The 26,251-nt window shown below is 44.3% G+C and overlaps 4 protein-coding genes across 4 annotated transcripts; all 4 read right to left on the bottom strand.

Moving 5' to 3' along the window:
• Positions 1-1,391: 1,391 nt before the first annotated feature.
• Positions 1,392-1,857, bottom strand: LOC108597997 (pupal cuticle protein Edg-91). Its single transcript, XM_017984612.1, has 2 exons — positions 1,611-1,857; positions 1,392-1,544 (listed from the first exon to the last, which is right to left on the bottom strand). The coding sequence occupies exons 1-2, from the start codon at positions 1,855-1,857 to the stop codon at positions 1,477-1,479; spliced, it is 315 nt and encodes a 104-aa protein (XP_017840101.1). The 3' UTR covers positions 1,392-1,476.
• Positions 1,858-3,350: 1,493 nt separating this feature from the next.
• LOC108597998 lies at positions 3,351-4,754 on the bottom strand. Its single transcript, XM_017984614.1, has one exon. The coding sequence runs from the start codon at positions 4,752-4,754 to the stop codon at positions 3,351-3,353; it is 1,404 nt and encodes a 467-aa protein (XP_017840103.1).
• A 1,066-nt stretch (positions 4,755-5,820) lies between these two features.
• LOC108598706 (neurotrophin 1) lies at positions 5,821-10,119 on the bottom strand. Its single transcript, XM_017985431.1, has 5 exons — positions 9,670-10,119; positions 8,768-9,615; positions 8,441-8,572; positions 8,237-8,383; positions 5,821-7,474 (listed from the first exon to the last, which is right to left on the bottom strand). The coding sequence occupies exons 1-5, from the start codon at positions 10,117-10,119 to the stop codon at positions 6,025-6,027; spliced, it is 3,027 nt and encodes a 1,008-aa protein (XP_017840920.1). The 3' UTR covers positions 5,821-6,024.
• A 4,784-nt stretch (positions 10,120-14,903) lies between these two features.
• Positions 14,904-25,399, bottom strand: LOC108597999 (the record flags this gene model as incomplete). Its single annotated transcript, XM_017984615.1, has 6 exons — positions 14,904-15,704; positions 15,763-16,186; positions 16,241-16,434; positions 16,496-18,649; positions 24,996-25,351; positions 25,383-25,399. Coding segments are annotated over 6 exons (3,456 nt in total), but the record flags the coding sequence as incomplete, so codon positions are not given.
• Between the last annotated feature and the right edge of the window lie 852 nt (positions 25,400-26,251).

Raw genomic sequence — 26,251 nt, 5'->3', positions numbered from 1 at the left:
TTAAGCTTAACTCTCGAGTTGCAATCGACAGTTGCGTTATTAATACACTTGTGTGCCGTACTCTCGCCAGTGCTTGTCAAACTGCCCACAGGCAAGCTACAGCTTGACTGAAACTTATTGTATTTGTTTGCCTGCGCTGCTCAAGTTATTTATGAAACATATTTAAGCTTGTCTGTCATTTAGAGCAAGGGGTTATCCCCGCCAGCGTTTTAACTGTGAGAAAGTGTATTGCCTGCTTAGCTGCTTGTTGTTTGCCTATTAAGTAGCGCTTTTAATTATACCAAGGCGGCAACTGCAAAAAGACTTCTTTGCTTAGTCATTTGCACATGTGACTAATAATTTGGCTATAAAATAAAAAGCAAACAATAAAAATACAATATACAGTGGCAGCTCATAAATAAGAACTAAAGATCCTAATTATTGAGTGTATGGCATTAATTAAATGACCACGATTCTCGTCTGGGAATTTATGCAACTGAGTCAACGCAAAAGATTCCGATTTTTGAAGATATTAGGCCACAACAATGCGATATAATTGAACGCTCATAAATTAGCATTGCGTGTGAATTTGAATTTCTATTTTGCGAGTGGCTACTGTATTGCGAAACGAAACGTGAGCGCCATATATCAAATGATAATTTAATAGCCAATTTAACGCGGCCATTGTCTGCACAAAACGTTTATATTTTTTTTGCTTCTCAAATCTATTTATAAACGTTCTTGATTTAGACACATTGTAAGCCATAAGCCAATAATGAATAACAAAGCAAGTTCAAGTTCGAGTTGAGGCAGTGGATTGTAATTATTTGAAGTTCATTTGGTGCAGCAGCAGCCAAAGATAAACACACTCAAATTATATGCAAATGATATGCAAACCTGTCAACGCTGATTGTTGTGGCAAAAGTTTAACGTAACATATGAAACGGTTATTGTCGCCACATAAGCCAAGTGGCCCCGTTAATCTTGGGGCGACGAGCTTCCGTAACCTTTGCTGTTGCAACAAATGCCCGTGGCCGAGAGGTTATGCTCGGCCACGCTCATTTGTTTATAAAACGCATAAATTACGCGCAGCTTAAGAATCAACTGCTCTCAACTGGTTTGCCATAAATTTTATTGCACAAATTTCTTATGTTGCGGCGGCGGCGGCGGCGGCGATGAAACCAGAAAATAGAAATAGAAATAGAAAAAAGTGTTTTGAAAGCCTGTCACGTCGCATATTTTCTGGCTAGCAGAGATCTAATTAATGCAGCATCAAAGCGAGTTTATCGATTATCTTTTGGTTTAACTGTATTTGTATTTATATTTGATTTGAACACGCTTTTTACTAGAGGGTAAAACTAATTATATAATACGCGCAGCCTTGAAAAGACTAAATGCTGTAAATTGTCATACACTTTTTTTTTTGTAGTTTTTGTTGCCATTTTGGATGCAAGTATACGTGATGAGTGAATTGTAGCTAGCGTGCGGTTAGGAGTCTTAGAAATAATGCCCATAGTGTCCATGATGCGAGTGCAGACCGTAGTAGCCACCATAATAGGGATAGCCTGCAATTGATTTAGCTATAAGTCTGCAGCTGGCGCAAAGGCTGAACTGCTACTAACCAAACTCACCCAGTCCGTAGTAACTGCCGCTGTAGTGCGGCCAGTAGCCGCCATGACCATGTCCGTGTCCGTAGTAGCTGTAGTAGGGAGAAGTATAGTAGCCATAGCCAAGGGATGCAGCGCCTTGCAGATCCTTCTCTTCAGCTTCAACTCCTGCCTCCAGATCAGCGCTGGGCTCCTCTTGTGGACGTGGCGCCGCTTCAGCGCACAGCAGAGCGCAGCTCAGAAGCAAACAAACGATACGTAGGCTCAGCATTTTGTTTGTTTAACGTTTGCAACTTTGTTTAATTTGTTTGTAGTTGAAGTGCTTACAACTGAATGACGCTGCAAGCTCTGTGGCACGCTTATATAATCGCCAGCGCGATTCTTGCAACAAAGCAATTGTCTAAAATTTGCCTACAACTAAAAGTTTGCAGCTCCCCCCCGTCCCAGCCCAATTGGACGACTGCGTGTAGTTAACTTTAACAATGCTAACCCACTGCACCATCAACCCAGCCAGCTAGCCAGCCATCCATCCACCCACTCGACAGTTTGTCAATGAAGCGTTGCTCCAAGCATTTGCTGCTGCTGCTCAATGCCTTGTAGCTTCTATTTCTTGCATGACCGATTACTAATTACAATGCTTTGCAGCAATTGCTCTCTCGCTCGCACAATCGCACACTCGCTCACTCGCACAGTGGGGTCAATGTCGCAATGGCTTCAATACACACGCTTAACTATTTGTTTTAAAAATCAAATTACATGTGTAAGCTGTTGCTGCTCCGGCTGCGCTTAGAGTTCAAGCACCCTGCGGGACTTTTTCGGGATTACATAACCAGATTTGGTGCGTTCGACGCGCAAACTAAACGAATTTATGGTAACAACAAGTTTGCCATAAATTAACAAGTTTTTTCCTTTATTTTTAGCTCTCTATGTGTGTGTGGAGATTCTTAAGTCAAAGTGGCTAAACAACATTCTAAAACAATAAACATAAAACTATACTTAAAGAAATAGCTTAAAACGAATGTGGAATTGAGAGCTCTGGCGACCAAAATGTAACAGTCCCCAACAAGCGCAAGAGGAACTTGTGCACATAAAAGAAGAAACAAAACGAAATGAGCCAAGTTATATATATAATCTCAGTCAAATGCCAGAATTTTAATTAAAAAATGATTTGCATTTGGCTAAAGAGCAAAATAGAAAGCAAACATATTAGATTCTACTTTGGGCAGCAGCAGAAATTCCAGACTGAGTGACTACTATTTGACTATAAAAAGAGTAATAGCGAGCTGGCAGTTATAAGGAAAATTACGCTACAAGTGAAATTGAAATTAGCTACACTATTTTATGATGCTTAATACAGTGGGTAATGAGGTCAGCTGGTGTTCTCGCTGCTGCTAATTGTTGACAGCTTAACGGCCATGTTCAAGAGCGAATAGTTTTCCCAGCAGCAACAGCAGCAGCTTTTGATGTTGTGCGGGGTCAGGGTTCAAGACAATGCGTTTCGCACGTTTAGTCAGCGAATGGGCGTCTGTCTGTCTGTCCGCTTGTCTGCGGCTAATTGCCAGTTTGCTTATCTAAATTGCTGCCTTTAACCAAGAACCTTTGGCTCTCTTGGGCGCTGTAATTAGCCACATTAAACGCTTGGCTGCCCGAAAAGGCAAAGGCAGCGCTACAAATTTAATTAGCTGCTAGTTTTGCTTTTATTTTCAACAACAACTTTTGAGTCAGAGACTTAAAACTAAAAATAAATAATGCACAGCAAGCGCTTCAGTTCAAGTCTTGCGTCGAAGCAGAGGCGTTAATGTCAGGAAAGCGATGGAACAACTGCGTCTTGGGCGTGTTCTGTGTTTCGTAGATTTCGCCTTCATTGTTAATCAAATACCAGCTAGATGTGGGCGTGGCACGCATAAATTCCTCTTGATTCAGTTTAATGATGGGCGCTACAGTGGGCAACTTTTTGGAAATTTCATCCAGCTCATGCAAATAAACATGCAAAGCTCGATAGTCTGTTGTATCGTTGTGCTGCACCGGCTGCTGCTGGCCATTGAACTGTGATGCACTCGAGACATGCTCCTGCCACAAATTACGTATATTCGACATAACATCCGCATAGAGTATAGCGTCATCGCTGCGGTAGGAGGGCAGCTGAGCCAGCGTCAGCTGATTGCGGTTATTTGTATTTGAATTTGGTGATTTACGTGAATTTACCAGACGACTGGCCAATGGTGTTGCGGAAGTTGTTGTCGTAGACAAATTTGTTGCTGCTGCTGCTGTGGTTGCTTCATGCCGGAAGTAACGTCCCCGCCTCTTTGGCGTTGTCTTTTGCGACGCACAGCGTCTGCGCCTGTCGCACTTTGTTGCCTGAGTTGTTGTTGTTGTTGTCTCAGTTGTTGTTGGTGCCTGCTCATCGGGCAGCAGGCGCGTTGCATTCTGCAGCAGCTCACCCAGGTGCGCCACTAGCTTCAGTCCCTCTGCCACGCCGTAGTCCGAACGTAACTCACGCTTGACGCGCTTGCTGCGTTTGTGCTCCTGACTCAACAAGGCGCGCAGTCGCTGCTGCTGCATGCGCTGGTAGCGCTGCTGCTCCAAGGACTTTTGAGCTATCAGCGTATGCGTTTGACGCTGTATGTGCCGCTGACGCACCAGCGGCAGTTGCTGACGTTGACGCTGCAGCAGGCGTTCAGTCTTGCGCACCGAGGCGAGAATTTCCACAGGCAGCTGCAAACTGTTGGTGATGTGTGGATTAAGCTGCGCTTCTTGTGTTAGCAAGTCGCCAGCTCCAGTTGCAGGACGCTTAACGCGTTGTGCTGCTGCTGCAGTGGGCGTGGGCTGCGACTGCGATGGGCGATTGATGCTCAGCTTGCGCGGCTGCTCCCAGACCACAGCCATTTGAGGTGCGCCGCTTTGTTGTCGTTGGCGCTGACGCTTGAGCTGCTGAAAGTGCGGCGGTGGCTCTATAATGCGTATGACATCGCCTGCATCGTCATCCACATAGCCAGGACGCACATCCTGCAGATGCGGCGGCACACGTTTAATTGGCTGCTTGGGCTCAGGCCTGGAGATTCTGTAGCTGTTGCTGCTGTTGGCGGCAGTCGTCGGTTCGTTCTCAACTCTGATGCCCAGAGTGAGCTGCAGCAGTGCTAGACTTAGCAGCAGCTTGTAAGTGGCCATTGGTAAACGCTTTTCACTCTCACTTTCAAGGCCAACGATTGCTTTTCACTTTCGCGCGCTGTTTGGGGCTTTCAACTCTGACGACATCAACGGCTGGACTGCAACTGCTTTGTGGCCGTGGCATTGCTATTGGCTTTATAAAATTTCCTCGGCGTTTTTCCAATTTTCCAGTTTGTGCCTGCTGCCTGCCTCGTCATCGTCTTGCAGTTTGTTCGTGCGTTCGCTGCAATGAAAGCGAAACTGGCGTTGCATTTACCCCAGTGACGTTGCAGCCACTCAATGTTATAACCGGTCAAAGACTGTTGCTTGCTGCTTGCCACTTGCGTGTTGCAAGCAATCTCTGTGTCTATGTCTATCTGTGTGTGTGTGTGTGTGTGTGTGCGTGCTGCAGCTGATGTTGCCCGTTTCGCTTTAGAAACCCACTTTGCATATTGCTGCAGCTCGCGTTTGGCACATTTCAACTTTCAGCGCTGTACGGCGCCGAAACTAGTTTGAAATTAAAATAATTTCAATAGTCTGTGCTGTTGTTTTTGTTTTGCTTTTTGCATCTCATTAGTAGGTCTACGCTTGACCCTCAACTTGAACTTAAAAAATGTAAGAGAAAGCCCGCAAGCCAAACATAAAATAAGACAAATAAATATTAATAAATGCAGATTGATTTAAAAAGCTTTTTGCAATTAAATGCTAAAATTTAGAATGTTGCGAAACATTCAAAAGGTGCGCCATTGACGTAGCCAAAGAACTAAAACAAGAAAAAAAAAGCAAGCAAAAAAAGTTATACAATTAATTTTTTTGTTTTGTTGCAAAAAAAAAGTAAAAACTAGTTTCAAATTTGCTGCATACTCATGTGCGTTGAATTCAACTGACGCCTAAAAGCTGCAAAGCAAAGATAAACCAAATATATATGTATGTATATGTGTATATATAGTAATTTTTCTTTTTAATAAATTATATTTATTACTACAAAACGTTTCGACCAACAAAACAAACCATAAATCAGTTCGCTTCACTTTTTGCTACACACTACAAATAAATAAATAAATAAGTTATTAAATTTAAGGGGCTGTTAAACATTAATATTGGGTTTTAGTTCAACTAGACAATTATAGGATTATAGCTTGAGAGTATTCTGTACGGCAATAACGGGGCGGCAAGACTACAAACTAAAGCATGAGTAGAACGACAGCAACTGTCGCTGTTAATACAGCAGAGAGTGTGTGAGTGTCTGTGTGTGTGAGTGAGATGGGTAGGATTACATGCGCCTTATATACTAGGAGTCCACAACCAGCGGCTGCCAAGCATTATCACTGGCAAAGCCATAACCATAACGGCCAGCACCAGCACCAAAGCCAATGCGACGCTCATGCGGCGTAGGATGAGCAGCAGCCGAAGCAGCAGCAGCCACAGTGGGCGCTATGATGCGTTTTTCCACCAAGCGCGATTCAGACTGCGCTGCATCATAGTTGGACTGCTTGCTGGGCTTTTGCTCAAAGAAGTCTATAATGGGATGATAGCTATAGTTGATGCGTCTGTTGCCCGAGCTGTTGTTGTTGCTGTTGCTGTCGTAAATGGAATTTACATATGACGGTTGTGGTAGTGATGTCGACTGAGACTGTGGACTCTGCTGTTGCTGCTGCTGCTGCTGCTTGTAATATGCGGTCGGTAGTGGCGTCGCTGCGCTGCCTGCGGCATGGCTGGCAGCGGTCGACGTCGCAGCTGGTGCATAGAAGCGTGGACGCGATTTGCTGCCGCCGCCGCCGCCGGCGTAGTAGCGCTGACCGATTGCAGCGTTAGGTGCTGCAGCTGCTGCGGATGCAACAGACGCTTCGTGGGCATTGGTGGCAACACTGAGACCGACGCCGACTGCAGCAGCGGCTCCTGTTCTTGCTGGTAAGCTACTGCTGCTGCTGCTGCTGCTGGTTGCTGCTGTGGTCTGTGGTTGTGATATTGCAATGGGTATGCGTAGTCGACCTGGCGCTGCTGCTCCAGATAATGTTGCTGCTGCTGCTGGTGAATTGGCGGCTGTTTGGGTGTGGGTGGATGTATAAATACGCTTGCGCTTGAGAGGCACGCGCTGCTGTTCCCCAGCAAGCGGCTGTCCAAATACGTTTACCTCTTGTTCCGCCTGCGTTTCGCTCGGTGACAAATCCATGTCCAAGTCGACGCGTGGCTCATTGTGCTGCGGCCGCCGGCGGCTAAGCTGATTGTAGTACTTCTTATTGGCGCCGCTGCCTACGCTGCTCTTGTGCGGCTTGTAGCTGCTGCTGCTGCCAAAGGCATCCTCATCATCGGGTGGACTGAGATAGGGTCCCACGCTGGATGGCGCTGGCAGCTTGGCGCGCACTTTCTTGCTGCCCAGATAGCTGAGCTCGTTGGTATCGCGATTGCTGTAGGGCGCATAGCTCAGCCCCAAGTCATCCTCGTCGCTCTCATCGTTGTAGTCCAAATCCTCATCATTGATGGTGCTATAGCCATTGGCATTGCCATTGTCGGGCAGCTTGTAATTGGCGGGCGTGTAGTCCTTGGACTGTATGGACGAGAGCGGCGGAAACTGCTGGCGATAGCCATCCACCTGGCAAGAGCAGCAGGTGGGCACCTTGAATATGTCCACATGCAAGCCGCGTATCTTGTCCCAGCTGAGCAGGCGATGATAGTTGTAGACCTGCGAGCAGTGCGAGCGATACGACTGCGCCAAGTACGAGCAACTCTCGCCGGCATTGCTGGAAAACAAATTAATAAAGTTAATAAATGTCAGACAGGCTGCTAACAATTTAAATCCACATAAACCATTACAACAAACACTGGAAGCAATCACTGAGCACTGGCAGCTCTACCGCTGCTTTAAATTAATAATGCTGGCATGCTTACAACTTGGGCGCTGTTTGGCTACTGAGCTCGCCTCCCACTAAGTAGTCGCCTATATAAAGCTGACGCGCTCTCTAAGCAACGCGCTCTTACTCACTTCACAGCTTCGCTTCCAACGATGCTTAGCACAGCAAGCGCTGCCGAGAGTGAGAGCTGCTGACACCCACGCAGCCCAAATCAATTGAAGAGCTAAGAAAATGAGCAACACTTTTGTTGCTTTGTTTAGCCAATTTAAATTAACACTTAAATTTAAATTAACAATTAAATTTAAATATGTTAAATTTGCACTTGACACTAATCTCTAAAGTAGTTTATTTATAAATCACAGCGAGAGAGTTAGCAACACTGTTGATTTATTTAATTTGCTTTTGTTTCAATATGCAAATATTTTAAATTTAGCATGCAATTTCTACTCCAATTTAAAACTTTAAATTTCTAATAATTTCGCTAGCTAATTCACAAATTTCTTTTGTGTTATTTACTCAAACATAAAACTATTGGCAGCGCTACTTGCAAACTGAGTTAACTAGCAATGGCAAACAATTTAAACGTTGCTTGGTCAAAAGTCAACAACTCCAATTGATTGCTAGTTAAGCAAACAACTCTTGGGAGCTCACCTGCATTTCTCGAGACGCAATGTCTGTGTGTGCTGCCCAGTGTTGACTATAAACTTCCATTCACCAGAGGCGGCCTTGGCTTTTTGTGGGCGTGCATAGCGCACAACGCTTTGGCACATGCCGCCGGCGCTGCCCTCGTCCTCGCGACTGCAAAACAATAAAGAAAGTTACAAAGCAGTTGTTGGCTGTTAGACCTATGCTTACCGCTTCTTGTTGAGCGCATAGTCATCAAAGTCTTCGCCAAACTCCAAGTTGTTGTTGGGCCTGTCGTAGAATTCGGCCAGCAAAGCGCTCATGGCGTTCTTATGGCGACGTATGCTGCCCATGATCTGTTCGCTGTGTAAAAAAGTGTGTAGTGTAGTAGTGTGAGTGTGTCTCTGTGTTAGTTGCAATCACCAGGTGCAATATAGGACTAGGCAGGTGTATTATATTAAATTACATTTTTATTTAAGCTTTGCTTACACTACGCATTCAACTAAAAACTAAGTAAGGCGGGTGCTGGGTTGGAATGGGTAAGAACTTGTAGCTTACAGCGGATAGTCATCGGTGCGTATGCACATGTTGTTGGTGAAGCGTTCACACTTCTTGTGTGTGGTCACCACAGGATTGTGCGAGCTGGCTGCAGGCTTGGGCCTGCCACGCCCATAGCCGCCACTCTGCGTGCGCTTGCGCTTAATGGGCGGCATCTTGGCACTCAAGCGCTGATGATGATTCTGATTGTTGTTGAGGCGATAACGTGGACCAGCAATGAGTTCCTCAGGGCTTGGCAATGGCTCCTCACCGCTGCCAGACTCGGCTACACGTTCGTCTGCGTTCGCGAGGGGCAGCTCAGTGCCATTAAGACCAGCAAAGGCCAAATCTTCAATCTGCTCATAGCTTTGTGTTGCGCCGGGCCCCACTGTAGTCATGGGCGTGTCGTTGGGCTGCTGAAAGGCAGTGGTGTTCAGCTTGATGGTGCGACCAGCCACGCCCCCAAGGAGCTGCTGTTCTGTTACCGACAGCGGCACTGAGCGCGGCAGCTTGTGCACAAATTCGTTGGCAGCACGACGCTTGCGCTTGCTGCTTGTAGCAGTGGGCGTGGCCAGCTGCAGCGCCTCATTAATCATTTGTGGATCTAGCAGCTCTGCCTGCATTTCATCGAAGAAATCTTCCAGCTCCGCTGGCTGCTGCACCGGCGACTTGCCGCTGACATCAATGGTGCCCACGCTGTCGTCCTGCACGCTCTCCTCTGCCGTCAAGTCATCTTGGCGCTTTTGCAGCGCAGCCACAGTCAAGTCTTCCAGGCGTATATACTTGCGCGCCGAGTTCTTAACCAAATTGGCCAGATCATAGACAATGGGCAGCAGCAGCTTCTTGTCATCGCCAAACATCATGCGCACCTGTTGCCAACAAAGTAAAGTAAGCTCTGTTTATATGTCAGCAAGGCAACTCACCTGCTGCAGCTTCAGCTCCTGTCCCTGACGCGCATTCATTTGTGCTGAGATCAGCGCAGACAGCGCCAGACGCTGCTGCGAGGACAGCACACGCAGTATGGGCATGACTTCCACAAATTTCTGACGCACGTCGCTATCTCTGAACGCCTTGGCCAGAGCTGAGCGTAGGATACGCTCACGCCAATCAAATGGCGGCAGCTGCTTTGCCGGCTCAGGCTCATCCAAGTCCACACTAAAGTCCAGCATGTTGTGCTGCAGCTTCTGCTCTGACTGCTGCTGCTCGTCGCTGTCCAGCGCCCAGTCGTCTCTCTGCGCTGGCGCCTCGTTAGCCTTGGCGGCCATAAAGTCAAAGTCCATTAGCTCATCCTCGCTGGCATTGACCAAATCCAAATACAGCACACAATAGAGCAACGCCCAGAAAAGGCAGCCAAAAGCGCTGCCAGCTTTCATTTTCGTTGCTGCTAATGGTGAAGCAAACGAAAGTTGGGCGTTTAGATTGCAGTTATTAAAAGAAATAAAAAACGAAATTATAAATCCAGAAATGAAAGACAACAGCATAATTTAGTCTCACACGCTTTCAACGACGCGCGCGCTCGCTCGCGCTGTATTCTAAAACGAAAGACTTAGGCCACAAACTTTTGCTTTCATTCAACTGCAATTTACGTTGGAAAGTAAAAGTAATTAACATGCGCATTAGCAATTGTTATAAAAATAAAACAAAAACACGAAATACAAATAATTTCAAGTTGCTCTGTGTGTGGTGTCAGTGCCAAAGTCATAAACATAAACATGATCAAGTCCACACAGCCAGTGGCTATTACAGCAGCTTTTAGGTAACCAAACGGACTGACTGATGGACGGACGGACTGACTGCCTGCCCAACAAGGCGTGAAGCATCAAACCGCACACAAGTGTCGCTGTCTTTGCATGTTTGACTGGCCATCATAAAACTGGCAAAGTGTGTAAAGCTGATTGATAACATTGCGCAGCGGCGCATTAAAGTTTGTAGTAAAAACAAGAAAAACCATAAACCACAATAAGTCAATTGTAACACAGACATTCACTTTAAGCCATAAGGAAATTTCGTTGAACTCGCCGAGCTACTGTGGCCTGCTCGATTTCCTGCCCTTGTCTGCCAGGTCTTTGCTTTTCTCCCACACTATGCAAATACAATGGGCATTGGCATTGGCATTGGCATTGAGAAAGTGCCTTTGTCACTGGCAATGCTGACAAATTCAAATGCTAACTACACACCCCACCATGCAACTCCTTTGCGATTGCAGACGCGCTGACCTTTGCGCCATTGAAAAGTGAAAACGATGCTGCTTGACAGTTTTGCAGTTTGCAAAGGCTGGCGCAGGAGTTTGCCAAACAAGTCGCAAGGCAACGGCAACAATAAGAAAAGTAAATATATATATAAACTTTTGGCACATCTTCAAGTGTGGGTTGGCTGCTGTTGCAGTTGCAGCTGCAGCTTCAGCCCATAAGCGCAGATTTGCGAGCTGAGATTCAAACGAGTAATTGAACGAAAATGATGCGCAGCCAGGCTATTGCCATTTTGCCTGTCTAATGTCTTTAATTTATTTTGCACACCTGTGTGCAGTGTGTGAGACCTAGAGGCTGCTGCTGCTGCTGCGGGCTGCCGCTTCTGGTTTTGTGGGCGCCTGGGAAAGCGCGCAGTTTGGCATTAATCAAATGCAAATGCTAATAAAGCGGCGCTTCGCTTGATTCCCACATGACAATTTGTGCGCCCTGTGTGCATATTTTGAAGTAAATTAGTTGCATGCAGTTTTCACTGCAAATTCTTTGGCAACGTTAATTAGTTTATAATTTGCGTGCGTTTGGCCGCAACGAAACAAGGCCAGTCGAAAAAAAGCACAAGCACCAACAGCAAAGTAAAATGAGTAATTTTTAAATGCGCTGCAATAAGAGAAACAGCAGGCGAGCAAGAAAGTCGCCGAGAATCCTATAAGCAGTCAGCCGCTGCAACCACAACAACAACAACAACAGCTACAACAAGTGTTAACCGACTAACCTAGTAAGCGCATTGAAGCTGTTGGCTGAGCAGCAGTCGAGCTTGACTAGTTCTCGACTGTCAATGTAAGCTATGAGGCATTGATTAATCATTGGGTGCCAAAGCGTGTTAAACGATGCCGGCCCTAAACAAAAGACTTAGACAACGAACTTGTAAGCACAATCAATAACAACAATCAGTCGTCGCACGCACACAGCGATAGCGACAACGACAACGACAGCTTAACAAGCTGACACAATTTCCTCAGGCGTAAAGAATAAAAAGAATTCAAATTTTTTAACGTGCGTTCGTCTCTCTTTGTGTTGTTGTTGTGTTTATTATTGCTTTTAGAAAGTTGTTTCCATTTCACATATTTGGCATTTTCGATTTTCGGTTTTTGTTTTTGTTACTGCTTTTTTTGGAGCGTCTGATTAATTTATTGAAAGAGGTTGCTTACGGATTAAATCAAGAAATCACCTCGCTTAATAGCTGCTTAGCTATGCTTCTTTTTCTTTTACTGTCCCGCTTATTTCCTGTCTCCACGCCAATTTTCACTTTTTACGTCTGCGCCACACACACGCACAGAATTCTTCTTCTTTTTTGTGCTTTTATTGAAATTTTCACAGATTTCACGCGCGCCTTAAATTGCAGCTACCAAGTGCAATCTATTTAAAGAGTAGAGCACACACACTCAGACATGCGATGAGTGCTTGCTGCACGTCTTAACGCTTTCAATACTCGCCGCAAACTGATTGCTGAGGCGGCAAGCACAACTGTCTATAGCTGGTCGTGATGCCGCTGCCGCTGCCACTGCTGCCTCTGTTGCTGCTGCTGCTGTTGTGGTTGCTGCCGTTGATTCTTGTACTGTTGGTTGCTTGCAATTTAGCGCTGCGACGTGTCTGCATTAAAAATTGCCAATTGTTTAATAGCTTTTCTTTTGTGTTTGTGTGCGGTACAGTTCAGTGAACCGTTAGTTGGCTGCGAATTCAATTTCAGACGGAAGCTACTTAGTTCGCGCCTCATTAAAGTCAAAAGTTCGTGCCTTAAGTCATTTGTATACACTTGTTTGGCACTATGCCAGTCTCGACTGGGTCAGGAAGCATCGATTTACATTTGAGTTATGCGCTGTCCGTCCGCTTAGCTACTGTATAGCGCAGCTTTGTCGGCACGCCCAATTGATGACTCTAACACCGCCCAACGTAGTTTGACTGCATAAATCAATTTTGAGCTTGAGCTTCACTTTCGTTTTGTTTCTTGCCCTCGGCAATGACCATAAACAACATTGTTAACATCTACAGCTTGGCTTTGCTGCTTTTCTTCGTCCCTAACTGCTCGCTGGCTATTGCTCTATTAATGGCCATTGTCGTTGCGCTGTTGTGCACTTTATTATTATTTCTTCTTTATCATTGTGGGGGGGCATCAATCAAGGCTTAAGGCTTTGCTCGCCTTTTAATTGCCACAACGCAAAATTTTACACTTCACACTTTCGTGGGCAATCAGCGCGCCAAGACGCCAGCGATTTTCATTTTCACGCACTGCGTTCAACTCTTAAGCACATTACGCACAGCATTATATATTTATTTATGGCCATTAGACATTTATTACCGCATCGCTGGCTGGCGTTTTATTTTATTGCAGCGTCATCAATCAGCGCCATTTCACTGCAGTTTGGCGAAATGTGTGTATGCAAAAGTTTTCCGCCAACCAATGCCCCATCGTGCTCATCTGCCACTTGACTGCTCAGCAGCAGCAGTAGCAACAACAGCAGCAGCAACAAGAAAATAAAAGCCACAATGAGTTTGGCTAATTTGCAAATTACAGACGTTTAGCTGTTGTAAACTCAGCAGCGCTTAAGCTGTTAAACGCCCCGTCAGCCAAATTGTCAACAGTTGCTTTGATTGATGAGTTTACTTATATAACAACAATTGCTGTCATAATATATCAAAAAACTTGAACTCTACAGGCAACAACTTAATTATTTTTCTAGCGCTACTTCCTAATTTAAGTGCAGGCCCAACGTTTCTTTTTAGTTCTTCTTTAAGCTTAGGAAGTGTTACGCAAATTTTTTCAAATGTTTTCCGCCTTACCAAGCTGCTAAATGGACTCTAACAAAAATAGTTTAATTACTATAAGCTAATTTATATTAATAGCTTTAATATTTTATTTAAATTTTGAAATGGAAAGCAAATTCAAAATATTAGCAAGCTTTCTGGCCTGCAATGCTATGGCTCTCTAGTCTGCTGAGCCAACTGCCGCTTAAATTTATTGATATACTTTGAGCATAAAATCAACTAAAATATATTTCTGGATTTCTTGTAGTACAGAAATTCAGACTACTTAAAACCTTTCGCACGTGTCATCAGACAGAATTCCTCAAATATAACTAAAAAATAGTGGATTAATAAAAACATTTTATACATTTTTGTTCAATTAACTAAATTCATTTATTGTTTAAAGCCAAATTTAAATGCAAGCTCATTTGAACTGAACCATTCGAAAAGCGCTACCAGCTGTATAATAAATGATCGTAAGCTTAACAGCTAGCAGCACTGGCTATTAATTCGAGCTGCCAGATCGTTGAAAAAAGCTTCGAGCTAAACTTGATGCTATGTATAGACTTTACTTGTTTTAAAAACTAAGCAAAACTCAAGTCTGCAGCATTAGACTTTAAGCCATAACTTGGCCAAAAATCAATCGATTTTTAAATGTCTTACGCTTTTAAGCTCGCGTTGATGATAAAAACAAAGTTGCATCATTACATTTTGCATTTAACAACTTTTAAAATTTTTCGCATTTTTAAAATTATTGCAAGGGGGTACATCACATTTGTTGCCAAAATGTTGAAAATTTTATAACTTCCAATTTTGAATGCAGTTTTGTTCTCATGTATCTCACGAGTCTAACAAGGCATATAACTCTGAAATCGGACGACTTTTCGCTGAATTACAGCTTATCAAAGATTAATATTTCACCCAAAATTGGGTTGTTTGTTTACTATTTTGTTTATAATTTTGCTAAATATATTGTTAGCTTTAAGCTATTTATGCTCAATTGAATTGTGTTTTCTACACGAGTAATACGTGGTATAAAACAAACAGTTCCGATTTTATTCTGAAAAGTTACACCTATTTATGTATAAATAAATATGCAAGCTTCGATTTACATCAAGTGTTTAGTTAATTTATTTGTACAATTACATATATAACTATATCAAGTATCAATTAAATTCTATGCGTATTTAAATACCAAATTATACGTTTAATAATAATGTATTGTATTTCGAACGTCATTGAACGCAATAACTAAAAATTGTGTGCCATTGTAGCGGTGCAGTCAACTTGGCTACGATAACGAAAAACAGCTCAACTTGTAGTTGCATTTTAGATACATACAGACTAGAAGAACTAAGTGACGAATATCCAACTAAGCACAAGTAGCGCCAATATATATCGTTTAAATATAAGATAAAACATAAACAACATTTAAATATTTACAGAGCGCTGGCGGCCAACGACAATGGGACAAACACACATAATACTGCACGAATGGAGCTCGCGAAGCAAATTGCTTTAAATTAGAATTGGGTCTACAGCTGCTACTAATGAGGTGAGGCTAGCTTAGGTGGGCAATGGCATGAGATGAAAGGTACACAAGTGAGAAATGAGTGAGTGAGTGGTGAATGTGGTGAGTGGGTGAGATTTCAGTCAACGTCATATTTCACACTCAAACTCCGAAATGCGGTGATTGAAGTAGACAACGCCATGCTCGAGATCCTCGCTGAAGCCGCTCACATCCATATAATCCGACGCGGCCGAGTCATCGTCCACCCACTTGTGCAGCGAGCGTGTTATCTCCAGGCGCGACTGCGCAAACGAGGGACGCATATGCGGCTCCTTATGCCAGCAGCGCGACATGAGATTATAGAACTCATGGCGACTCTCCTTGGGCAGCTCTGGACGCAAGCCCTGCGGCACGCGGCGTATAACCTCACGGCCAGTCAGATGCGAATAGGGCGTGGAGCCTGCAAGCAAACAGAAAAGTTGATAAGTCGGCTTTATATAGAGTCTGGCTGTGCCTACCCAGCGTCGCAATCTCCCAGAGCACAATGCCAAAGGCCCAAATGTCCGTTTCGGTGGTGAACATGTGATACTGCAGACTCTCTGGCGCCATCCAGCGTATGGGCAGCGCATGTCGCTTGCCAATGGTGTCATGTGAATGCGACTTCTTCTCGTTCTGCTCCTTGGAGCAGCCGCCCTGCCCCGTCGTGCTCTGGCCAAAGGTATGCTGCCAATGCTGCAATATGTAGCGACCACCAAAGTCAAACTTGAACTTGTGGCTATTGTGGCCGCTGTGGCTGCGTAAAATATCATTGGCTGCATTCTTTTCCTGTGCCTTGCGCAAGCGCTCCGCATCCAAATCAATGGACATGCCAAAGTCGCAGATCTTGCACATGCCATTGTGATCGAGCAGCACATTGCGTGCGGCAAGATCACGATGCACAACCTGGAGAAGTAAGAGAGTGAGCAAAGGGCAGCTAGTTAAGGTGGAGCAACTTACTCTGCGGCCTGCTATGTACTCCATGCCGCAGGCTATGTCCAGGGCAAAGCCAGCTAAAGTGCGTGGCGATAATGGCGCCAAGCTGCGTCCACCTGGCACTGAGGCGGGCAGAATGTTGTTGGCGCTGCGAGCAGCACGCAGCAGCGATAGCAAACGTCCGCGCATGGCGTACTCCATAATAAGCATGTGTGGCTCTAAAATAGAAATTAAATTAATTAATTTATTTAATATATATTTAGTTAGTTGTGTACTCACCGCTTTCGACGCAGGCGCCCAGCAGCGTGACCACATTTTGATGCGAGCCCAGCTTGCGCATAATGTTGGCCTCATCCTTGAGGCTAACCTGCGCACTGCAGGCTCTGATAGTCTTGACTGCAACAATGCGCGTGGCGCCAAAGTGTCCACGCAAGTCATCCGCCTCAGCTTTCCACACCTGACCAAAGTTGCCCTCGCCCAGCAAACTCTTCAGTCGTATATTGCTGCGTTCAAACTCGTGAAATTCGCTGGACAACGAGCACTTGTCGTCGTAGCGATTGTGATTAACATCGCGTGTTTGCTGCTGCTGGCTCATGGGCATGGCCTGCTGATGATCCACCTCATCCTCATCCTCTTCCAGCTGATACTTGGAGTCGGCTTTCTTTACCGGACTTATGGGCTGCTGATCGGCAATGCAAACATCAAACACTTCATCCTGCTTGGCCTGACGACGCACCACATAGTTGCGCACCAGATAGAGTATAATGGCAGCTAGTGGCACAATACCCACAGCCACAAGCACTAGCGCTACCAAATTCATGCGACGCAGCTCCAGATTAACATCACGCTCATCTGCAATGGCAGTGGAGCTAATGTCAAGCGGCACCACCGAGCTGCTGCTGCTGCTGCTGCTCGAAGTTTCAACAATGCCTATGAATTGCTTTGGGCTGCTGCTGCTTGTAGTAGTGGGTGCTGTGCTGGTGGTGCGTGGATTTACAGTGCTGCGCACTGAAGTCAGCACAGTGGTGCGTAGTATTTTGGAGCTGGCGCTGGCGTCGGTGGTGTACTGTGGCAATTGCTGTTTGTTCTGCGCGCTTTCGCAGTTAGCAGTGCTGTTGCAAAAGATTATCAAATTGTTTTGATCTTCAATGTTGATCTCTTGCGTTAGCGACGGTCCCAGAGCGCGCAGTCGCTCAGTGTCTTCTTGTATTATAGTTTTTGCTGTGGGTTTGCTGGTCCTGCTTGTTGTTGTTGTGGGTTTAGCTGTTGTTGTTGTTGTGGTGCTGCTGCTGGTTGTGCTGGTTGTAGTTGTAGGCGCTGCTGTTGTTGTTGTAGTTGTTGTTGTGGTTGTTGTAGGCGCTACAGTTGTTGTGCTTGTGGTTGTTGTTGTACTGGTTGTTGTTGTTGTGGTGCTGCTCTCCACTTGCGGCATAGTTGTCTCCTCCTCAGCACTGAGCACTGTTATAATCAGCGGCGTTGAAGACGAGCTTGGCTGCCTGCGTCGCTCCTCGCCCAGTCCAGCTGTGGGTCGTCCTGAGCCCAAATAACGCGTTCGGCTTATGGGCTGCACCACTGGCGGTGCTGGCGTTGGTGTTAAGCCACGCTCACGCATATGATACTTGTAGCGACTGCGACTGCGCTCCACTTCGCTCAAGGGACGACGCGTGGACACAGTGGGTCGCACTGTTGGCTGCGCTGTGGTGCTGCTTGGCGCTGGCTGCACCACCGACACCTCCAGCACACGCGTGTGCTCATCATCACCCTCAGCTGGCGTTATGGTCAAGGCGTTTGGCTTAAGCGGCGGCAGCTTGGCGCCAAAGTAAAGATACGGCTGCAGCTCGTCCTCATCGTCTGCCTGCTCCACTGAGGTGGTGGCTAGCGTTACTGTAGCCAGCGGCTTGCCACGCCCACGCTGCTTGCTCGCTGTTGCAGTCTTGGCGCCATCTGCTATGTGATTGAGCGTATCGTTTTGCTCTTTGGCCACAACAAACAGCCCATGCGAGGATTCATCGCTGAACAGTATCTCGTTGGTATCACGCTCACCGTTCAGCACACTGGCGCGCACCGCTGAGTTGTTGCTGCTGCTGGGCATACCCATGCGTGTAAAGTTGGCGCATTGCCGCATGCAACTCGCAGTGGTGCGACGTGTAAAGTTCTTGGTGCAGTTGCGTATGCAAACCGAGCGCGGATCGCTGGGCGGCTTCGAGGTGCTCTCCACTGCAGCTGCAGCGGCGGCGGCGGGTGATGTGGCGCTACGTCCAGTGGTGCCTATGCGTGTGCGAAAGCCACCGCGTTGCAGTGCTGAGCGTCGCGCTGCCAACACATTCATCAGCTTCTGCTCACGCTGCTGCGCCGACTGCTGCGGCGATATCGATGGACGATTGGCGCCAGTGGGTCGATAAGTGGTTGGCTTCTCAGCCACCGCATCGCCAGCTGCAAAGAATAGCAGAGATTTGAATTTAGTGAATAACAAGAGCAAAGTCGTGACGTGTTTGCGGCTTAGAAACAAATTTACAAATGGCTAAATAAACAAAACGCTGAGTTGAGTTCAGTTCAGTTGAGTGGCTCTGCCTTCAAACTAGTTTCAAAGTTCAGCTTGGCGCGTCGCTTTGGGCCATTAATCAGTGGTGCTTAAGTGCGTCTGGCTTAGCCTAGAAACACGCGTAATACGCGCTTTGCTGCGCTCCACATGCTTCAAGCTGACTGCGTTGCCAAGCGCTGTGGCTAATTAGTTAGCCACGGTCAGCACAAATTGGAGACACTTAATTAACTGAGGCCAAGTTCTAAAGGTGACAGTTCATGTAAAATAGTTGCTTAAATATATAAAATATATGAAGCGCAAGCTTGAGCTAACTTCAAAATATGTTAATAATTTTTTAAATATATAAAGCTAAAGCTTAACTTCATAATATTTTAATAAATTATTAACGCTCTTTATGCAATTGCAGCAGCTAGTCAAGCTTAGCTGCTTAGCTTATCTCGCAATGACACCTGGTTGCTGCTGCTGCTTGGCTGATATAATCATCAAAATTTTAGCCGGGCAGCTGGCCACAGCTTAGCTGAGCCATGAATCATTGAAGCTGCTTGCACAATTGTTTAATTTGCGCTTTTGTCATTAAAATTGCCAAAACGACGACGACGCAAGCAGCGGCAACAGCAACAAACTTAGCAAACAATCAATTTGCCAGTTGCTGTTGTTGTTGTTGCTACTTTTCACAAGCATTTAGTTCATTGGCTTGCAGTTTAGGCCAAGGTTAGGCCTGGCATCTCAAGCGCGGCGCTGGCGACTAGAACCAACGACAAACACACGAAACTGAGATGTCGCTTTCAGTTTTATTTTGGCCACTGCAGGCGTTGGGGTTTTTTTTTTGTAAATTTAAATTAAATTTTATTTTGTTTTAGGGGCTTCGAGCTTCGTTGGCTGCGCTGCCTCTTTCATTGTACAATGCGCCCCATTTGGGCGTCTCGTCACGTCGCTGCCTTCAACGGAACAGACAGCGGCGGCGGCAACAGCAACAATTGCTACAACTAACAACAACTTCGACTGCCATTTTGGAAGTGTGTTGCGCGACGCGGGCGTAGCTGCGCCTACTTTTTGCAATACTCTGCAAAGCGAGGGTCATTTAATTATGGCATTCAATTAGTAACAAAAAGTATAACAAACAAAAAGTTAAGTTAAGTATTTCAAATTGAATGCATAAATATAATTTTAAGTGCTTAAGTAAAGTATTTAGTTCATAATAAACAGCTCAATTTAAATAAAACGTAACTAGAGCATTTATAATTCTGTTGTTTACTCTTTGACTTGGCTTATTGCATTGGCTTGCTGGTAAAACAACTTCTTGGCATTAGTTATGCTGCTGTGGCCATCGCCGTTGTCGCTGCTGCTGCTGCTGCTGCTGCTGCTTGGCATGCGTTGTGGAATTTTAATTTGATTTTGGTCATAGACACGATTTTGTTTTGGGCTGCCGCACGAAGCGAACCGAAAACGAAATACACAAGTCCAAATGGGCATTGCTAGTGCTACTGTCTTGCCTGCAGAATTCTCAACGCTCATGGCTCAAATTTAAATTCTAAGCTGCCAAGTGTTTTGAGCTTACATAAGGCAAACTCAATGTTGGATGCTGCGGCGTGACTAATGTCAATATTTGGCTAAAGTTTCTGAGAAATTTAATTGCTGGCAATTTTTATTTTTTTGGTGAGCCAAACAATGGATGCGCATTCAGTTTAACGTACATGGGCATAAATTCAGCTTGTTCTAAGTTTTAAATTTTGTGTTTTTTTACGACCAGCAATGAGCACAGCGCTTAGCAAGGCTAACGATTAATTGTAAACTGCATGAAATACATAGCATATATATTGTTAACGCTTCAATGAATTGCATGTCTTTGCTATAGAACCTTTCATTAAATTTATATATACACTACGTATACGTAATGTCAGTTGACAATTGGCTAATTGACAGCGACATACACGCAAGCAAAAGCGACAATTGTTTATTTGCTGTCTAAATGAATTCATTGCTGCCATATTATAAGTTAGGCAACAACGGAAAGTCACCGAAAAACTGTGGCTATGACACTAATGTTAATCATACGCAACGTTGCACATGCCACCCAAAACAAATACATATAAAAAATTTTATTTAATTTGCAGAGACAAAAGTATTATAGGCTGCTGAAAATTTGCAATGTGTTGAAAAGTTTTCATTGAAAATTTTCAACGCTTATCTAAGGAAAATTTTGCATAAATAAATCAAGCAAAAAGTTCACAGTATTGTTTGTTAATCTCTTGCCATGCGAATTGTACGAAACGAAAAACAAGTTTGCTGCTTAGCTTATAGTATATATAGTATATATGCCTATGTGCGCTTAGATCTTTTGCCGTCGATGTTAAACACTTGTGCTTGTTTAAACATTTGCTTTAAATTATGACTATTAAACAGAATCTTAACCTTGAGCATGTCAATTTAGATTTAACAGCCCCACGCACACACTCAAACAATGCGACTAATTGTGATTCATTTCCGCTGTGGCAACAATTAAAAGAAATCCAAATATATCAATACAAGCAATACACAAACTTTCATTAATACAACACATCGCACTAATTCAAGTGGCGCGCGCGCAGCTTCGCTTTTGCTTTCTTGCTCGCCCGTTCATAAATACAATTTTTAAATGCCGCCTTGGCAGGCAGACAGACAGACTGACAACGAAACTTTCTCCACGCTTTCGTTCGCTGCAGTTTTAGCAGCGACGTTTGCAATTTCTCGTGCTGCATGTTTTGGCGGCACCCTACGGCTGTTCATGGCTCAAACTTGTTTCGCCAAGCAACATGCAAGGCAGGCCAGGCCAGGCAGGCGGCAGGCAGTCAGGCAGACACGTTTTGCTTGTAGGCTAACGAAAGCATTTCTAATGTGAAATCGAATTGCATGCAGCAACTGAAATGCCAAAAGTAGCACGCCAAATGTTGTTGCAACTGCAGCTTGACCAAAGTTGGCAGTTCATGTGCGTGGCATTTAGCTTGGGCCTGCTGCCAGGGTGCAGGAAATGTGCAGCATGCAACAAACAACGTTGTTGCAACGTGAGAAAGAAATGGCAAAGGTAAGTACTTGTAATGTGCTTGCGGTTGTCAATGCGGAAATCAAGGATTTGTCGTGAAATGCCACTAAATGTGGCGCTTCCTGCTTGCCGCTTGCCACAAGCTGCCACAGCAGCTAACCCTTGGCCGTGCCTTGAGCACTAGAATTCAATTGCGCAATCAACTTATAACCGACAACAGCAACAACAACAACTGCAGCTAGATAATTGCAAACTATTGTTTTTGCTTTTTAGCTTTGGGTAGCTTCCGTTTATTTGTTTGGCTTTGGCTTTACGAATTCAGTGCGCGCTGCTTTTTCAATACGTTTTTGTTGTTGTGCATTGAGGCGTTGCAAATGGCCAAAAGAGGCGTGTCACATGCTCGTCAGCGGCAGCAGCAACAGCGAACATCAGCGGCTTGTTGCAGCTTCGCGCTTTACGCAATGCCAACTGATTTTGGTTGCTTGGCAGCCCTTTAGGCCGCGACCCGTTTGCTGCTTTGGCATCATTAGCTGAACGCTTTCTTTTTGTCTAGCTCGCATTCACGTTCACAGCTTGCGTAATCCGAGCGCGCAGCTTTGGGTCAGCGCCGGCGCCGACGCCGACGCCGAAGCTGGCGCTTAATTAATCATAGAAAATATAAGCAAAGAGCGTAGCGTAAAAACAAAGCCAGCGACCAAAAGAAAATTGTGCAAAGTGGTTGACAACGAGCCAAGAGACAAAAAAGGTTCAATAAACTGCGCGTTTTGTTCGTTTGATTGGCCCAGAGCTCCGTTGGGCAACAATGTGCGGCTAATGAAAAAGAAATTATAAACATTTTATGTAAACAAAAAGCGCAAAACAAAAACAAAAAACAAAAAATTCGCCAAAGCGTTTTATTTTTTGTATTTTAATAGCCGTAACAACAAATTACGCGTTTCATTTCCTTTTCCTTTTTATGCGGCAATTATTTTGTATTTTGGCTTTAAATGAAAATCTTTGCAAAGGGCGAACACAAAACTAAAAGGAAATTTAAGTTATGTCATAACTCAAGTGCACTTATAGCTTAACTACAAATATTTTTATAATTACTTGCAATTGTTTGTTGGCCATAAACACACGTAACTCGGCAGCAGCAGCTGCAATAACAAAACCAAAAGCAAGCACTTTGATTTTAGAGCGAGCCCTAGGCAAAAAGACTTTGTACTTGCAACTGTTGCGATGATTCATAAGCATATGTGTGTGTGTGTGTGTGTGTGTGTTTGCATATTCAATTGCCACTCAACACAACAATGCCAGCTGCAACTGGTTTGCAGCACGCCCACATTGCGCATACGCCATGCAGACAAAAGAGCAACAGTTTTTGCTGCGAAGCTGCAAGCAATGCACTTGGCCAGACCTGTTGCCTCGTTTGTAACTTGGCTTATTGCTGTGTCTTCTGCCTGAAGCAAGCGTAGCGTCTGCTTACGCAACGCACAACGCACAGCACAACTCAACTCAACTCAACTCGATTCGTAATGAGCAAGCAAACAGTTAACAAGCAGACACACCAATATTGATATTTATGTTGTAGCACTCTCTTGGCCAAGTGCCAGTTCGTACTCTCTCAGACACCTACAGCTGACCAGCGAACTTTAACTTCAGCTTCAGCTTCAGCTTCAGCTGTAGCTTCAGCTGTGAAGAACTGCACATTGCGTAAGCGTTAAGCAACTTTTGTGTCTGTGGCGAAGATTTTTGTGTTTAATGCGCATACATTAAAATATAAACTGAAATGCATTAAAACAGTTTTTTATATAATCAGCCAGCCGCACATACATATGCAAATCAAATATATATAGCTGTTGTCTCATGCATAAACATTTCAAATATTTTGCTGCTCATATGCAGTTCAGGCTTCAGTTCAGCTGTTAGCCTTGCTTTGGGCACTCTCTAGGCCTAACTCAAGACAATTGACGCCCACGCAGCGGGCAAGCTTTAATTGCTTATGAAAATACTTAATAGCAATAATAACAATTATGTGAACGTGTCGTCGTCGTTGCCATGGACAAAACGCTGAATTGAAAGTAAGGCTATTTGCTATTTACTATTTGCTGCATGTCTGGGTTTAAAGCGCTGAAGAGCGTCAGTAGATCTTTGTGGGCTATGAAGCAAGTGTAGCATATGTTCAAAATGCCAAAAGAATATGCAAAGCAACTACTAAAACTGTATATTAACCAATGTTGCCTCTTCGCTCGCACTTTCGTACCGACAAACAATTGTTTTTGTTGTTCGCTTGCTTTTTGTTTTAGCTTGGCCTGTTTTTTTTCGGTGATTGTTGTTTCGTCTGCTGCTGCTGCTGCGGCTGCTCTGTTGGTCAATAATTGGCATAGATTTATTTTGCGGCTCGTTTGCAATTTCTGCCGCACTAGGCCAATTTTTCTTGCAGCCAACAACACACACAGCCATAAAAGCAAATAATTTGCTATAAGCGCTGACAGCACCTTAATACTTATGTTGTTAGAGATGTGTTGTGTAAGCCCAGCACTTACATACATATATGCAAAGAAAATACGAGAAGAGACTAACCTCGACTACGAAATACGCTTTGGTTAGGAATTAGCTAATGAGCGTTTAAGCTGAAAGCTAAAGACTGCAGCGATGGCCTTAGCAGCTAACAGTCAACAGCCTTTAGTTATTATATTATATTTTATATAATAAAAGCTAAAAATTGGCTGAGATTGTAGGCAGAACTTAAACGAACAATCAATAATTGTTGGCAACAGCTGCCACTCAAAATTTAGCTCTATATAAATATGAACAGGTTCCACTTAATGTTTATCTAACAAATACAAAATGATATAAAACTTTTACTTTGATCAACATTTTAATAAGTTTGAATCTAAGCTACAATTGTTTGTATTGTTGTATTGAAAAAGTATTGCTGGCATTTTTCCTTACGCTTCTTCAATGTTCCTTCATTTTAACCCAATATTTTAATGAGTTTGAACCTTTCGAAGTTAACATATATCAATAGATAATTTTTTCTACACTTTTATAGTCTTCAACTTTTGATGCTTTAAAGCTCAAGGGGTATTTCTAGACTTGCTTAGTCTTCAATATTCATTTCTTCATCTATTATTTCAATGAGTTTGATGCTTTAAAGTAAGTTTGAGACTTGCTTAGTCTAGCTTATTCCCTTCTTTATTTACTAGTGTATAAAAGTGTATAAGTAAGAGACTTACCCACATCGCTGGCGCTCAAAATTTCAGCTGATTTGATTGGCGCTTGGCTTTCGCTGGCAGCAGTTGCATTTGTTGCCTGCATGTGATCCACAGCGGCTGCCCCTGGCTGCTGCTGCTGCTGCTGCTGTTGTTGTCTAATTGCACCATTAGTTGCACTCGTTTGCGTTTCGCTGACTGTTGTCGTCGTTGTTGTCGTCGCTGTTGATGTCGCTGTTGCTGTTGCTGCCACACATAGCAACAATGCCAGCAGCCAGCAGCAACGCCAAAATGATTCATTGCTTGGTTGAATTTTCATCAACGACATCGTTACCGAAGCATATACCAAATCAAAACAAAAAAACAAAAAAAAATAAAGCCAAACTATATATAGTTAAATAAATAAACTTTTTGTTGCGCCGTATTTTGCTCGTATTTTGTTATTGCTCTCTTTTTGCTGATTATCTGGCTATTGTTCGTTTGCACACTTTTCCACAATTGTTTGTTGCTGCTGCTGCTGCGTTGCAATGTGTGCGTCTTGCGGTTGCAACTGTTGCTGTTGTGTCTTCCTTCTCCTGCTGCTGTTGCTGTTGCGTGCAATAATTCAAGTCTTGCTGGCGACTTATCTGTGCGGCTGCTTTGGGAAATCGTACGCCTGGCTGTTGTTGCTGCGAAAAGAAAAACAAACAAAATGTTAGCGGAAATCAAACAGCAGTGAAAAGCTCAGCTTAAGCCCAAAGACAAATCAATGCTAAGCCTAAGCTGTAGCTCAATGACTTTGTTGCTATGTCTACGCACCATTGGCCATCGTTTCGTAGCGTGTCACAACATTAAGTAAGAGTGATAACTGAGGTCGCTACAATAAACAATAAACAATACGCAAAACACGCATACGCCCCGCTTGACAGCAATAAAGCGGCTACATATGCATTTATAGCATATAGCAAACCGATCGTTAGCTGCCAATGGCAATGTATGTCATTGCCTATCAATTAACAACAACAAAATTATTGCGCTTGCGTAAAGTTACGTTGGCGAAATTTCACTCGCGGCATAAGCCGAAATATTTAACAAATTGCAGCTGCGCCCAGTTACAACAGCAACACCAAAAAATGTATAATTAATTTAAATATTAAGCTTGGTTCTGTTGCTCAAGCGTTTGTCATGCTGATGAGCTTTGACCAAAAGCAAACACACAAAGCCTAAGCCAAGCTTTGTGTCTAGCATTTCTTCATTTTGGCCAACAGTTCTTTAACAAGCTACAAAAGCCAAGCGAAGAA

The sequence above is a fragment of the Drosophila busckii genome, chromosome 3L (assembly GCF_011750605.1).
Source record: "Drosophila busckii strain San Diego stock center, stock number 13000-0081.31 chromosome 3L, ASM1175060v1, whole genome shotgun sequence".
NCBI lineage: Eukaryota > Metazoa > Arthropoda > Insecta > Diptera > Drosophilidae > Drosophila > Drosophila busckii.
Note: the sequence above shows the minus strand (reverse complement) of the source record. Positions and strands in the feature narration are given on the sequence as shown.

What these genes read in the sequence shown, in the direction of transcription:
- LOC108597997 (XM_017984612.1), bottom strand. Translation starts at nt 1,857, where the DNA reads ATGCTGAGCCTACGTATCGTTTGTTTGCTTCTGAGCTGCGCTCTGCTG. An exon ending in CGGCAGTTACTACGGACTGG is followed by an intron (nt 1,545 to 1,610) that starts GTGAGTTTGGTT and finishes AATCAATTGCAG; the next exon opens with GCTATCCCTATTATGGTGGC.
- LOC108597998 (XM_017984614.1), bottom strand. Translation starts at nt 4,754, where the DNA reads ATGGCCACTTACAAGCTGCTGCTAAGTCTAGCACTGCTGCAGCTCACT.
- LOC108598706 (XM_017985431.1), bottom strand. Translation starts at nt 10,119, where the DNA reads ATGAAAGCTGGCAGCGCTTTTGGCTGCCTTTTCTGGGCGTTGCTCTAT. An exon ending in TATGCGCTCAACAAGAAGCG is followed by an intron (nt 8,384 to 8,440) that starts GTAAGCATAGGT and finishes ATTGTTTTGCAG; the next exon opens with TCGCGAGGACGAGGGCAGCG. An exon ending in TTGCGTCTCGAGAAATGCAG is followed by an intron (nt 7,475 to 8,236) that starts GTGAGCTCCCAA and finishes TTTGTTTTCCAG; the next exon opens with CAATGCCGGCGAGAGTTGCT.